The 14,308-nt window shown below is 53.5% G+C and overlaps 1 protein-coding gene across 1 annotated transcript in view; it reads right to left on the bottom strand.

Annotated features, from left to right (window-relative positions):
• The window catches only part of AXIN2 (axin 2), a 10,563-nt gene extending 7,438 nt beyond the window's left edge, over nucleotides 1-3,125 (bottom strand). Inside the window, exon 1 of the mRNA XM_049638190.1 lies at nucleotides 3,059-3,125. Coding sequence (XP_049494147.1) covers nucleotides 3,059-3,125 — 67 coding nt within the window. The remainder of the gene's footprint in view (nucleotides 1-3,058) is intronic.
• Between the last annotated feature and the right edge of the window lie 11,183 nt (nucleotides 3,126-14,308).

Genomic DNA, 14,308 nt, shown 5'->3' with positions numbered 1-14,308 from the left:
GGGGGGCTGGGGGGCTAGGTCTCCCCCACTGGCCCCGCACAGGAGCATGCCTCCTCCCACTCCTGTAGTCCCCAGGCGAGGGAGGGACCCCTGGCCCCAGGAGAGGAGGACACTAACCAGGGTGTATATAACTCTGCCCATCCCTCCTTGGAGTTGGCCTGCCGTCTCCCCATCTCCGTCTGCCCCCCCAGGGCCTAAGTTCCACAGGCAGACCCCACCGGGAAGACCCCGAGTTTTCTCTCCAAACCAGTGTCAAGTGAGCGTGTGTAATTTGGAATCCAGCTCCAGGGAGCCGGCGATTACTGCTTCCTGCCGGGCATTTACTCGATCGGCAGCAACCTTGACTGTACCTGACTCCACCTGCCTGACGCCTGTGTCTTCTCTCATTCAGCCCTCCCCTGGAGCAGGGAAAGGGGGTGCTCTTTAGTAGCACCCCCCGCCCGAACCTCAATACCCAACTTGGAAGTTGTTTTCTCTCTAAACGTACTCTTTGAGGTGGGTCTCATTCAGGGCACCCAAGGCTGACGGGGGAAGGGGACAAAAGAGAGACACACAGAGGCAGGAAGTTATAGCTACTCGCACCCCAGAAATATCTTTTCCCACCCTTCTGCACGAGGCCTGGGCTGGCCTTGCATATATGCTTGTCTTGCATATATAAGGTGCCAGACTCGCCCAGGGAAGCTTATCTGAACAACCCGACCTGCACAGAGCTATCAGTGGCTGGGACCAAGCCTACCACTTCCTCATCCAGCCAAGTATAATGAAGGAAGGAGCAGGGGAACTAATGAATGAGAAGCAATACAATCCTTTGGACTCAGGAGTTGGACATACATCAAGTTTCAAGTCCGCACCCCACCACTGACCTGGAATAAGTTGTATATCCTTTTCAGAAGTTACATATCCTTTGAAGCCTTGATTTCCTCATCCATAAAAGAGAGCTAAGGATAAAGAACCACTTTTAAGGGTTGTTTATGACTGAAATAATTTTCAAGCTATCTTTTTTTTTTTTTTTTTTAATGTTTCCCACTTACCAGTCCCGAGCTAACAGGCCCCAGAGGCTGTGGGAATCGAGATAATATGCGCAAAGTGCCAGCCATAGTCGCTGGCATGGAGAGAGCAGAGTGACCGCTATTTGCTGTTAATGGTACCATCTGTCCAGTCCAGGAAGCTGACCCCAGAGACCTGGGCAGGATGATCACACTCAGTCCTGTACTCGTGGCTTCCGGGCCCAGTCAGACATTACTATAGACCTTTCCTGGCTGACCCTGCCCAGGCTGCAGGGAATCCAAGGCCTGCGGCCCAGAGGGAAGGTGGGTCTGTGGCTCCTTCCTTGGTGCCATCTTCCGTCACAAAGAGCGGCTCTGTCTGAACCCCCAGGGCCCAGGGCAGTAAAAGGGCCATAAACAGAGCGAGCTGCCATAAACCAGAGACAGAGTCGTTAGCAGTTTCCTTTCTGATAAGGGCTTCAAGGGCCCCGAGAAGACTGCTGTGATTTCCAAGTCTGGTCCTTGCGCCCCACATATTTGAGTCCTTGGGTCAGAGTCCACAGAGAGAGACAGAGGAGATTGAGGAGAAGTCCTCCGAGGGGACGGGAAACACCGGGAGGGCAAGAGGCAGGCTGTAGAGGGTTTGGGGTAATAACAGTAGCAAAGTGGCTGAGGCTAGGAGGCACCTCCTGTGGGCCAGGCTCTCTGAGAAGAGGTCATCTCATCAACTCCCCTGCCCAACCACTCCCTGTGGCAGACACTACTATTATCAATCTATTTCACAGGAAACACAGGCCTGGGGGCAGGACACAGCCTAAAAACACTGAATGCAGGCCCCCTGTCCAACATCAGGTACTTCAAGATGGCGCCACCATGGCGCCTCTGAGCATGGGGACTGTGTGTCTGCACTGATCACCTGCCCATGAAGCTAGCCCATCTAGGGGGCTCCAGACGCTCGGTGAAGGTCACACGGCAGTCACACAGTGCACTTGGGAAAGAACAAGGCTCTGGGTTGGTTCCTTGATTCCTCCCAGCCCTTTTACCCCAAGGCCATTGCCATTGCCTTGTAAGATGTCCATCTCCACTTGCTTAGATACCCTCCTGGGGGCAGTGGAAGCACCCAGCTGGAAGGAGGCGCCCCGTAAACATCCCTTGAGGACAGACGTGAGGGCTGTGCTACTGGGCACTTGCCTGGTGCTTTAGCCGATGGAGTTTTCTCGTAAAAACTCTTGTCCCGTGTTAGCTTTCCATTCTCTGAATGACAGGTGTCGGCTCCCATAGGCCTAAGTATCTGATGGCATCTAGTCTGACCCGCTAGTTTTAAGAACAATAGCCATCACACTGAAGAGGCGTTTTATTGCATTTCCAGTTGGCTCTGTGTTCTTGCTGATCAAGCACATAATCAGGGAGGGTTAGGGGCCAGCGCCCACACCTACATCTCAGTCCTGGCTCCAACTTGCTCAGTGGCCCAGGTCACTCTGGGCAGTGCAGGGTTCTCACCTGCACAAGGAAGGGCTTGGATACCAGCGTCTCTGACTCTTCCATTCCAGACTCTTCTTTTAAAAAAAAAAAAACTAAATTTTTTAAAGTTTATTTATTTCTCCCAGAGAGAGAGAGACAGACAGACAGAGCATGGGTGGGGGAGGGGCAGAGAGTGAGAGAGGGAGGCACAGAATCCGAAGCAGGCTCCAGGCTCTGAGCTGTCAGCACAGAGCCCAACGCGGGGCTCGAACTCACGGACCGCGAGATCGTGACCTGAGCCGAAGTCGGACGCTCAACCGACCGAGCCCCCCGGGCGCCCCTCATTCCAGACTCTTCTACTCCATTCTCCCTGCTCACTGCACGTTGCACCCACAGGAGATAGGCACAGCCTCACCTGGGCTGTGGCCAGGCTCATCGGGTAAAGAGGAACGAAGACTTCAGAAGGCAGCAGACCGTCACCTACTCGCTCCTCTTCTGCACGTGCAGCTCGGGGAGGTGGGGGGCTCCCTGGAGGGAGCGGAGAAGTGCTGGTCTGTGACCTTTGGTCTTGATCACAGGTGCGGCACTCAAGAATGATATAACATGGATACAAGCAGACGCCGACAGGTTGGGACCCGCCTCTTCCTTCTGTCCCTGTGGCCTCTTCCAAAGGGCCATTGTGCCTCTGTTTGGGGAGGAAGGGCCAAGTTTCCCAAACTCTCCTGGAATTAATGATGAGTCCAGGAAGCCATCTTGTGCATTCCGAAGCATTCAGGGTTATGCAGAACAATAGGAATCCATGTGTGTAAGAGGAGCGATTAAGTAAATCACACCCACGGCACAGGCAGTATAGGAACATTATATGAACTTTTAAAAGGTAATGGGGTTGTAATGATACTGGAAGGACATGTGAAATCAACTCCAAAAAGCAAGAGGCAAAAGTTGCATAAAACATGTATTCAACTAGGTAAAACATACAGAAAAATGAATCGAATAGTAGATGGCAGGATTGCGGATCCCTTTTCTCTGGCTTTTTATAGGTTCTCGGCCACCCCCAGCCAGGCCTGGATGGTGACATTTTGTGCCGTGTGACCCTATCCCTTTCTGGGCACAGCTGATTGAACTGTGTGCGGCCATGTCACTCATGGGCGGCCCGTCACGGGCTAGCCAGTGCCCCTTGACTGGAGTAGTGAGGCCTAGAGAGAGGAGCTGGGTTGTTCAGTTTGCCTCCTGAGCTCAGAAATTTGAGCAGGGAGACAAAACGAGAGCAAGGCTGGGGAAACAGTAGCCATGGCCTGGGAGGTGTTGAAGTTATGAGGGGCAGAGGCTGGGGCCGTGCCCTGAGGGATCCCGAAGGCCCTGTTCTTGCAATGCACCCCTATTTTCCCTTGGGGTCAATTGACCGCCTCTCTGGTCCTTGAAATGGAATATTATTATTTTGTATTTTCCAAAATGTCTATAATGACATTATATTCCTTTTAATAATTTACTACCAAAGAGGGGTTCCGTGGCATCCTCGGCGACCCTGCCATTTTGGAGTGCCTTCTACTGAGTCAAATATTTTACATAAGCTTGGCTTCGCATCATTTCACCAGGGTTACGGAACAGTGGCCCGTCAAGGCCATTTGGACGCTGGGCAACGCAGATCTTCGGCTGGGGGCCTTGGCATCAGACTCTCCCAGCCAGGGCCTGCTGCGGACAACCTGACAGGCCCACAGGGCCTTGTCCCTCTCAGAAATGTCATCTCTGAAAAGCAGCTTGGCATCGCTTGTCTCGTGCCCACCACGGTTTTAGGTAAGTCGGTGAATCTGCGTTCGCACAATACCTCATCTGTACTGCATTACACAGCCACTCACGCGCACCAGCCAGAAAGCGAACGGCCTGGAAATACCGGACAAGAAGATGGGAGACAATGTGGAACCTGGTTTTGAGAATCTGAGGTCCATTTCCTCCGCGAGGGGACTTTTGTTAGTAAGTCTGAACAGATAAGAGTGATCAGCTCCCGGCCCTGTAATCCTTCGGCATTTCCACTGCACTCCAACATTTCTCCCCTTGAAGTTTTAGTTCTCCACACTTCCTGCTATCTCAGACTCTTGGCCAGACCTGCTGACTTGAAAGGGCCGGCAGAACGGCCTCAAACGTTCTCTCCTCCTGGATACAATGCACAAGGCCACGTTCACCTATATTAGCTTTTGTGAACCTCCTTCCTGCCTGTTTGCAGTGCCGACTGCTGGGCAGGTGAGGCCCTGGCTGGGCGACATGGGAAGGGGCGGTGTATGGGCTCTCCAAGCACCCTGAGCTTCTAGGGGAGAAGGCAGGGATGACGCAGCCAGATGAAAGCTACTGGGGACACCCCAGCCCCGGGCTCCTGGCCTGGTTTCACCACTTCAAAGCTGTGCGGTTTGGGCAAAAGCTTTTGCCCTTCCTGTGCCTCAATTTTCTCAACGGTGAAATGGGAATGAACTGTTAACAGGGAGGCTGAGATGAGAAAATGGGCGTAAAGGTCCACGTGGCCAGTCGGTGTCCTGTGAACGCTGGCTTCCCTTCATCCTCGGGAACCAGGCTGCGGCCGCCTCTCCTCTCCCTCCCCTTGTGCCTCCACCGGAAAGAGGTCCGAAGGCCTCTGGAGAGACTGGTGGGGGCTGGGCATGCAGAGCACAGGGCAGACACCCCAGGCCAGGCACCTTCGAGATTCTTCCATGAGCCAACCAACTGCTCGTTTCGCAGACTCTGTCAGCACGCAATGCTGTCCTGGCCCAGGGAAGGGTGAGTGGCTGCAACCAGGTTTAGAAACACATGTCAAACCCAATTCCAACCAGATGAGGCTGGCCTGCTTCCAACGGCCACTTTCCATCGCTTCCAGCCAGAGGGAGGCTCGTCCAGATCCCACCCCCAGGCAAGCCAGGCCTGTTGCTTCCCCAGGGTCCTTGGGTCCAGACTGAGAAGCTCACCTCTCTGCTCAGGAGGCTCCTTCCAGAAGGTCCAAACCATGAGTCATGGAGCTCAAGGAAGCAGCAACCTTCCGGAGAACCCACGGCCCATCCTATAGTTAAACGGGCCAGTTCTCTCCCTGACAAGGGGAGGAGCCGGGCAAAGGAGGAGGCGAGGAGGTGCTGTTTAACCACCACAACAAGGGGGCTGGATGAGCCACTTGGCCAGGAAGCCACCGGCTTCTCTTTGCTGGGTTAAAAATGGTGGCTGGAAAAAAAAAAAAAAAGCCACCACCACCCAAAAAACCAACCCACCAGAGAACGCGGCATACCAGCAAAGAGTCAAGAAGGAAAGGAAATCCAAATGTTTTGAGTTTAGCTATTAAGCATAGTTTCCAGCGAATGTACTCATGTCTTGAAATGAAACAGATGAAAGCAACATGTGTCAATGGTTGTAGGAAGGCAATAATGTCATCAACAGGAAATAAAGAAATTGAACACTGAAGCCTCAGCCCAGAACTTAACTCTTCTGCTCCAGCCCCAAAGGCTTTCTGCATGGAAGGCTGGGGAAGTTTCTTGCACCGCTGGGTCTCTGCCTCCACGGGCCCTGGGAGAACCCTCCGTACGCACCAGAGAAGGACTTGCTTTGTTAAGGGCTGATAGCCTTGGAAGGAAAGGAGCCCCACAAGCCCAGGAAGAGCTAAAGGGGAGCCACACAGCCTCTGTCCACCAGCAATTACAAATCCTTGGTGCTGGGACCACAGCGAAGAGTTCTGGGCAAGGGCTGAACTGGCTGCTGGCAGGGGTGGCCAAGCCAAGGCCAATGTGCTGGCACTGAAAGGGTGGTTGGTGCCCCCAGGGGACCCGCGGGCCCCAGGAGGCGGTCAGGGCTGCTCTATGGCCGGGGATACAGATGGAACAGGCTCTTCTCACCCAATCCCTCCACTCAGGACGGAATGGAGAAAGTTCACACCCACTCCTCTGGCCCACCCCCAGAGAACCGGGAGAAGCAGTGACTCTGGGCCCCCGGGAAGGTGAAGCCGATGTCCACACCCAGCCTTGGGGGTGCTGAGAATGGCTTCTGCAGGCCTCTCTCTCCCCGCTTTCATCTCTGATGGACTGACACTACTCAGCTTTGGGGATACCTGCCTCACTATTGAAATCTATCACATGCAAATAATACATAAAACTTAAAAATGAAACAGGAAGGGGGGGGGGAACACCACAGATAAATAAAGCAGGATCATGGAGCAAGAGCGTTTGTTAGTCTGGTTTTAGATGTGGCCTTGGCCACAGGCCGCACCTGTCACCTGCATCAGAATCCTTGGGGAGCTTCGGAGCTCGGCTCAGGAGACGCAGAAGGCCAGCTTTGGGGATCAGGGAGCTAGTCCACTGATTTTCACACTAGGCTGGACCGAGATAATCTAAAGCAAATGGATGGTAACGGTGTCATTACAGGTAGATAAAATTAATGGGCAGAAATGCTCTAATTCCTTCTTTCATCATTAAAAACAATTACACCTCTAACAGGTCTCAGTGCCGGATTCCAGGATAGGTGCTTTGGTATTACTCGGAAATATATATACTTGGATTGACCGTGCCTATGTATCCTGGTCTGCTCGGGCCATCATAACAAAATTCCGTAGACTGGGCAGTTTACGCAACAGGAATTTCTTCCTCACAGTTCTGGAGGCTGGAAATCCACGACCAAGGTTCCAGCCAATTCAGTTCCTGAGGAGACCTCTCTTACTGGCTTCCGGTAACTGGCAACCATCTCACTATGTCCTCATTCGGTAGAGAGAGTGAGCGAGTTCTGTTCTCTTCCTCTTCTAATAAGGGCACTGATCCAATCGTGGGCGTCCCGCCCCCATGACCTCGTCTGACCCCAAGTACCTCCCCAAAGCTCCATCTCCGAACACCATCATCTCGGGAGTTAGGGGTTCAACATGGGAATGGGGGTGGGGCACAGCTCATCCCACAGCAGCGTGTCTGGAGGACCGTCACCAGGTCAACCTGACCCCCATCGGCAGGTGCCTGCCATGTGCCACGCACTGTCTTAGGCTCAGGGACAGTGTCAGCGACGGTCAGACATAGGTTGTGTCCTCTAAGAGTCTGGGAGGTAAACACAGAAGCAGACAACATAACAATAACAGGGGAAGAGCCAAAGCGGCGAGGGACACGGGATGCTGGGGGGAGGGGCGACAAAGGGGCAGAAACGAGTCCAAGGAAGCCAAGAAGGCCAGCCCTAGAAGGCAGAAGAACACGAGCAAAGGCCCAGACACCAGACACAGTCCTGGGCGTGGGCACAGCTGCGCGCAGGAACGTACCTTAGGAGAATACAACGTGCCAGGTGAGCGGGCGTCCAGAGCGGAGCTGGTGTGGCCAGAGCAAGGAGAAATGGAATGTTCTGGTCCAGAGTATGGCCTTGACTTTATAGAGAAACCAGCTAGCGGGCGAGCTATGCCATCAACTGTGTTTCAGGAAGTACCTGCTTGTGGGGTGGGGAGTTGGGTCTAACGACAGGTGAGATTCAGGAAGCAGGGACCCCGGTGGGAGTCCCTGATAATCTAAGAGGTTGTATTTGGTTAGATATTTACATTTTATTTCCGCAACTTTCTTAGGTCGGGCTCCCCAGAAGCAGGATTCCTGAGACTGGAATTCAAGTGGATTATTAGGAAGCAGTCTCAGGGAAAACTTGTAGGGTGGCAGGAAGGTGGCCTGGAGAAGGGAAGGAGGCCGGTGAGTGCGCGATGTCCATCAGTGTCCCCCAGAGGGTAACTATGGCTTACTGTCACCCTGGCTCGGGGACAAAGGAGCTGGAGAATTTATGTCCTGGCATTTGTAGTATGACACACAGTTAAGGGCTAGAGGGAGAGGATAGGGGGTACAGGCAATTCTTGCTCTCCAAGCTTGCAGGCAGAGTGGGTCCCAGCAGCTTCCACTGGAGATGCAGGAGGGAAAGCTGGGAGTGAAGGCAGGAAGAAACCGGAGCCGCAGGGAAGTAGGGGTCGGGGCTGGGGGAGGCTGGCAGAGTGTTGAGTTTTGGTTATCCGCTATGGGTGGTTATGAGACCTCCCAAGGACTCCCATTGTGTCCCATGAGCATCAGAATTAGCCAGGAATTATTGCTTTGGAAGAACTTAGATGGTTCAAATCTGGAAGGTCAAGAAAAGTCCAGAGCAGGACTGAAGCATCAGCTCTGTCGCCAGGATTGTGGGGATCTTGTGGCTCTAGAAGATTCCTCCCAGCTGTGAAAGGGGCAAGGGACACGCAGGGAAAGGAATGTTGGCCCCATATTGAGCCAAGAGCTAACTATGAACCTCACTGTTGGCTACAACATGGCTGCACGGCCAAAAGTGGGGCTCTTAGAGCCAGGGAGCCACTGACTGGTTATCTGAATGTGGGGCAAGGGTGCGTCCCCATCCATTGGTGACTCAGTGCCCTTTATTCCCATAACCAGGATGGCTCTACCTGCCCTGCCCATTTCTAAGATTGTTATAGGGATAAAAATAGGAATCCACCCTGGGAAAGTTCTCCAAGAATGTTCAAGCACACTCCACTTCCTAAATGGTGAGTAATGTCAGCCGTGGGCAGGCAGGGAGGAAAGTGACATTCGCTCAACATCCCCTACAGGCTGCTGGCTGCCCTTGCAGGTCTCATGCAAATGAGGGCAGAACTTTGACCCTCAGGCGGGATACTGACAGAGACCTTGGTCTGCCCCTACAAGCCACGGATACCACTAAGTCATGTGATCTCTACCTAAATGCAATTAATCACCAGGCATCTGAGTTACCTCTTCAGACTTGAGGATAGAGATCAAAGTCGGCCAGCCAGGGAGGCTTTGATAAGCCTTTAACCAGGTCCAGAGCCAGCTCCCTGCCCTGCCTCCCCATCCAGCCAGACACACTCGGCCACCCTCCAAGGCCAGGCCAGACTTCCCTGGGGCTCCAGAGCCAGTTAGCTCCAAAGTTAACCCCGTCTCCTTTAGAATGGGGCAGAGAAGTCATTGCTTTTCTCTTGGAAAATCAGCCCTGTGGGTGATACGGCCTGGGGACGCCATCCTGCTCCCTCTTTCCCTTGCTGGCCCCCCCACATCCTCTTCCTGCTAGACCCACAAGCAGAAGTCTGCCTCTAAAACATTAAAGTCTGTGCCTCAGGCCCATTTACAAAGCCCACGTATCTTGGACCCTCAAGGTTGAAGGGAAAAAATCAAAAGGGTGACTGTACCATCTGAAGTGCCAGGGAGCACCTGTATAAACTTGGAGAGCTTCTCTGTTAGGATTTGTGCCCCGTCTTACTGTGGGGACCCTGGTACTACAAGGTAGTCAGGCTCTCCTAGGACGTCTGTGTCCACACCCAAGTCCTCTCATTCTACTGGATGGCAAGGCAGGCTGTATGTGCCCGTAGCTCTGGACGCTAGGCCCTTTAAAGGCAAGGATGAAATGCATTCACTTTCACATCCCCAGAACCTCACCCAGGCAGGTGCCCAGCACGGGTAGGTGGCCTTGATGCCTGGCTCACACGTGACTGTATTTCCTCGCACACCATCCAAGGACCTGAGGACCTGAGAGGCTATGGGGCTTGTCCAAGCTGAGCTGGTCAGTAAATGTCAGAGTCTGAACTTGAACGCATGTCTGTCTGACTTCAAAGTCTGGGCTTATTCCAATACACCTCACGTGCGTCTAAACCAAGACATCTGGGTTACAACATCATAAAAATCAAAGGTTGGTGATACTCGCATTCCCAGCATCCAGTTTCACACATGGACTTGTTCTGTCCCAGAGCCAAGGACTTGCGGCCCTGACCTCAGGCACATCTTTGCTGACAAGGGGTTCTGGGTACAAGAAGGCAGAAGGTGTCCCCGCAGTTCCGGGGGATAAATATGTTTTCATATGTTTTCAGCTCCCTCCTCCTAAATATGGTTTCAGCTCCCTCCAAGAGCTCTCTTCTATAGAGTACGCAGCTATAGTAGAGAAGTCTAAATTAGCAGATGATTTTTGGAAAACTTTGGAGTGGAGCAAATCATCGAGATCATTTTTCCCTATTAGGCTACCCTGAAAATGCATCAGAATTTTCTAAGAACAGACCAAATGCGACGAACTGGCCAGGCAATCCTGACTGGCCTATGCTGGAGGGTACAACACCCCTGTGTGATTGGGGAGAGTCTACGGGGGGAGGGCCCTGTCTTGTTGCGACACTTGTGTTTAAACCTCAGGACGCCACCAGCTCCCCTCCCTGGTCCCTCTTGCTGCCCCGCCTCCTCCGTGGCGGCAGTCAGTTCTGCAAGGGGGTGGCCGCTGCTGTGACGGCAGAGGTGCCAGGAGGACCCCCAGCTCTCTCCTGCTGGGCCCTGATTCTCTTCCATGGGAGGACTGAGTCTGCAATTTCACTTCGGGAGTTTGCTTCCCCTGGGGCATTGACGCCTCTGGAGGGAAGGTTTTTGCAAGGACTGGAGTGAAGTCTGCAGGTGGATGGGGCTGCCGTCAGGTGGTCTCAGGCCCACCCGGGAGCAGAGCAGAGCAGAGTCCTTTTGCGCGCTCTGCGCACCCTCAGGGACCTTCACAGGGCGCACCACTTGGTGGCAAACAGTGCATAGGTCCTGGTGGCACAGGGTGCATTTTCTGGTCCCCCTGGGGACTCAGGTGGCTCTCTGTAGAAGCCCCGGAGGGGCTGACTCAGAGGGGAAGGTATTCCAGTAACTTCCCCCAGCCCCCAGCATCCTGCACGGGACCGGCTCAAGAATGCGGTTGGTCCGAGAGCTCTGCCCCAAGTCTGCAGAGGGGCTACAGCCGCCCTGGCAGCTGTTCAAGTGTCGATCCATTTCAAAGGCCTATTGTTAAACTTCTAACGGCCAAAAGGACAGCCCGAAGCCACGCACAGGGAAGTCCTCCAATTGCAGTGACCTGGAAGGCTATCAAACTCCCCTCCAACCCGGGGAGCAGAGCTGGGAGCTGGGTAATCAGCGCCATAAATCAGGGGGCGGGTCGGAGAGGCCTTAGTGACCAGGAGGAGACCTCTTCTGGCCTCTGGGATTTACTGAAGGGCCACATGCAGGTGCACAGAGCAGGACGGCGGCGACACAGAGGTTTTTCACAGATGCTATCGAGGGAGGTTGCAACCGTCTACGCTAAACGTAGGTTGAGTCTCCCTTGGGCGATTTTCTAGTTCATTTTCCCCAGGTCTTGTCTGCAACTTCATCGTCAGCTATGGGAGGTAGAGCTCCTGACTCTGCTACTACCAATTAGCTGGTGATTTCAGTCACCCCCGCCTTTCAGAAATGCGGTTTCCTCACCATAAAACAGACGTTGGCCTGGTTTGCCAGGCCAGATTCTCTCCAAGAATGCCAGGGGCTCAGCTGGGAGGCGGGGTTGAGGAAGGGGGCCCACAGGGGGCCCCATGCCACCCCCAGAGGCCCCTGAGGGTTCAAACCCTCCTCCCACCCACTGCCCACCCCCCCCCCAGACCAGTGCAGACTGGATTTGGGCTCCAAGGCCACTGCCCCCCAAACCCCCACCTCAGTAAAGCCTACCCCGGTTTCAGTCCCACCCCCCCACCCCCCAGACCTTGTGCTTTTTATGTGTCTTCACTTGATTTGAATTCTCAAGTGCCACCATGAAGAGGTGGGGGCCGAGTGGGACCTTTGATCTTCTCGCACCCCTCCCTCCACGGCCTCCCCCCCTCCCCCGCCAGTTTCTGGGGTCTGTGGTTTGGCAGAAAGGTTCGGGGTTAGCAGCAGTCACTGCCATCCCGGGAGCGGAGCGCTCAGGCCCAAATTGATGTCAGGTTCCCCAGCCGGACGGAGGGTTACCTGGAGCTTTGAAGCTGGTAAGGACTCCAGACTGTCTTCTCAAGTCAGAGACTACAAATGTTAATAAAATTAAAGCCACCTGAGAGCTCGCCCGGGGATCCTTTGAAAGCGAGTCTGTGATGGGTTATTACCCTCAATTATCTAGTTGTCCACTCTCTTAGCTTGGGGTTAAACTCTTAACTCTTCCCTTTGAAGTCATTACCCTTTTATCTACGACTGGACCAAGGAATCTCAGGACAATAATCAATGGAAACTTCCTAAGAATAGAAGAGCCGGGAGGGAAAAGGTGTGAATATCCCTTTAACCACTGGCCTGCCTGGGAGGCGGGGAGGGATGGGGCGGGCGCAGGACCAACGCCCCCCCCCCCCCCCCCCCCCAGCTTGGAGAAGAAAAAAAAGAGGCAGGGAAACCCCAAAACAACAACCCAGTGAGCAATCTGCAGATTCCCTGGAAAATAAAGAGGAAGGGATCATTTGGGGGGCTCTCAGAGAGGTGCAGCCCTCATCAAAAGGAGGAGAGAAAGTAATGAAGCAAAAAGACACAATTAAAGAATGGGTTTAATTAGGGCTTTGATGTCTGACATGGTGCACAACACCGTTCAAGGGGGAAGGGGACCAAACTATTCATGTGCCAGGAAATGGCTTGTTAAAAAGATCTGTCCCCCAAAGGGGCCCTAGGAGAGGGGACTTTCATCCTGGCTTCTCGCACCGAGGAGGAAAGTTGGTCTCACACAGATCCTCAGCATCGGGAGGAAAAACATCACAACTCCTTTTTTTTTTTTTTTTTTTTTTTTTTGCAAAAGTCTTTCTGGGCTCCTGGAGTCCTGGAGGCAGGAGCTCTTTCAGGATCATTATGCTGCCTGTCTCCCTGTTTAAAGAGAGAGAGAGAGAGAGAAATGGGGAGGGGGGGGGTTGCTAACTAACGTTGGAAATGTGTTTTATTTCTCCATTCCACTGAATCCCATTTGGAACGCTTGTCTACACAGAAAAGATGAAAACACATAGGGAAAGTGCATGAGCAAGGGGCTGTCTCCTGTGACCAGAAGCAGCCCTGCCCCGGGTTTAAACGGGACATTGCCAGCGTCTGCCCCTCCACCGTGCAGCCCACACCTCTTTTTCTGCCCGAGACACACACACACACACACACACACACACACAGGCACCTCCGACCGAGGATTTGAAGGCTCACATTTTGCCCTTGTTACAACTCCCCCTCTCCTCATTAAAAAAAGAAATAATAAAATAAAAACTCGCTTTATTGTGCGCAACATCTGGAAAGCTCCCTTCTCCATCTGCCGGGCCCTGACAGTGTTTTCGACCACAGAGCCAACCTCTCCCCCTGTAAATGTGTCATAGAGCTCGGGGAGGGGGGTGGGGGGGTGGGAGGCCCAGACGGAGGAAGCCCTGGGCAGGGACGAGGTGGGTCAGACAAACAGGCCTGCCCTTTGCCTGCGAGATGCCGGGGCTTTCTAAACTCAGGGCCAGAGCTGGACCCCTGGGCCTGGGTTCCGGGGCCTGCGCCTCATGGTTTAAGGGAGGCAGCTGGTGGCTCCCCAAGTCTGTTCAGACAGGAAGCGATGGCCTCACACTCTCCTGTTCCTGGGAATGACTTGGTCAGGCCCTCCTGCCAGAGCCAGAAAGAAGTGGGGCAAACTGCTCTGAGCCCCCCAGTGCACATGCTTCTGATGAGATTTGAAATGAGCCTGTCTTGGGTTTTGTTTCAAAATACCTCTGCCTTGGGTTTTTATTTCTTCTATCTTATTTAGACACACACTTCAGCTAGCACTCTGGGAAAAAAAAAAAAAAAAAAAGCAGAGGTTTTGAAAAGCAGAGTCGTTTACGTGCAAAGATCAAAATGTTTCTCATACTTTCTCCAAAGGCCTATGGCTCTTCTCTCCCAGGGACTGAACTTTTTCTCTGAGAGAGTAATCCTTTAAAGCCTCAGCCCTCATTTCTTTTAGGTCACTCTTCCATTTCTTGGATTTAAAGGAACCAGAAGGGTCACAAATGTGGGCACGTCACTCAAAAGCAGCCACAGGGCTTGGGCCGTTCTGCTTCTGGGAATGAAGGTGTGTGAAAAGGGCCGGGGCGGGGGGGGGGGGGGGGGGGGGGGGGGGGGGGGGGG

The sequence above is a fragment of the Panthera uncia genome, chromosome E1 (genome assembly GCF_023721935.1).
Source record: "Panthera uncia isolate 11264 chromosome E1, Puncia_PCG_1.0, whole genome shotgun sequence".
Lineage (NCBI taxonomy): Eukaryota > Metazoa > Chordata > Mammalia > Carnivora > Felidae > Panthera > Panthera uncia.
This window is presented reverse-complemented; position numbering and strand designations above follow the sequence as displayed.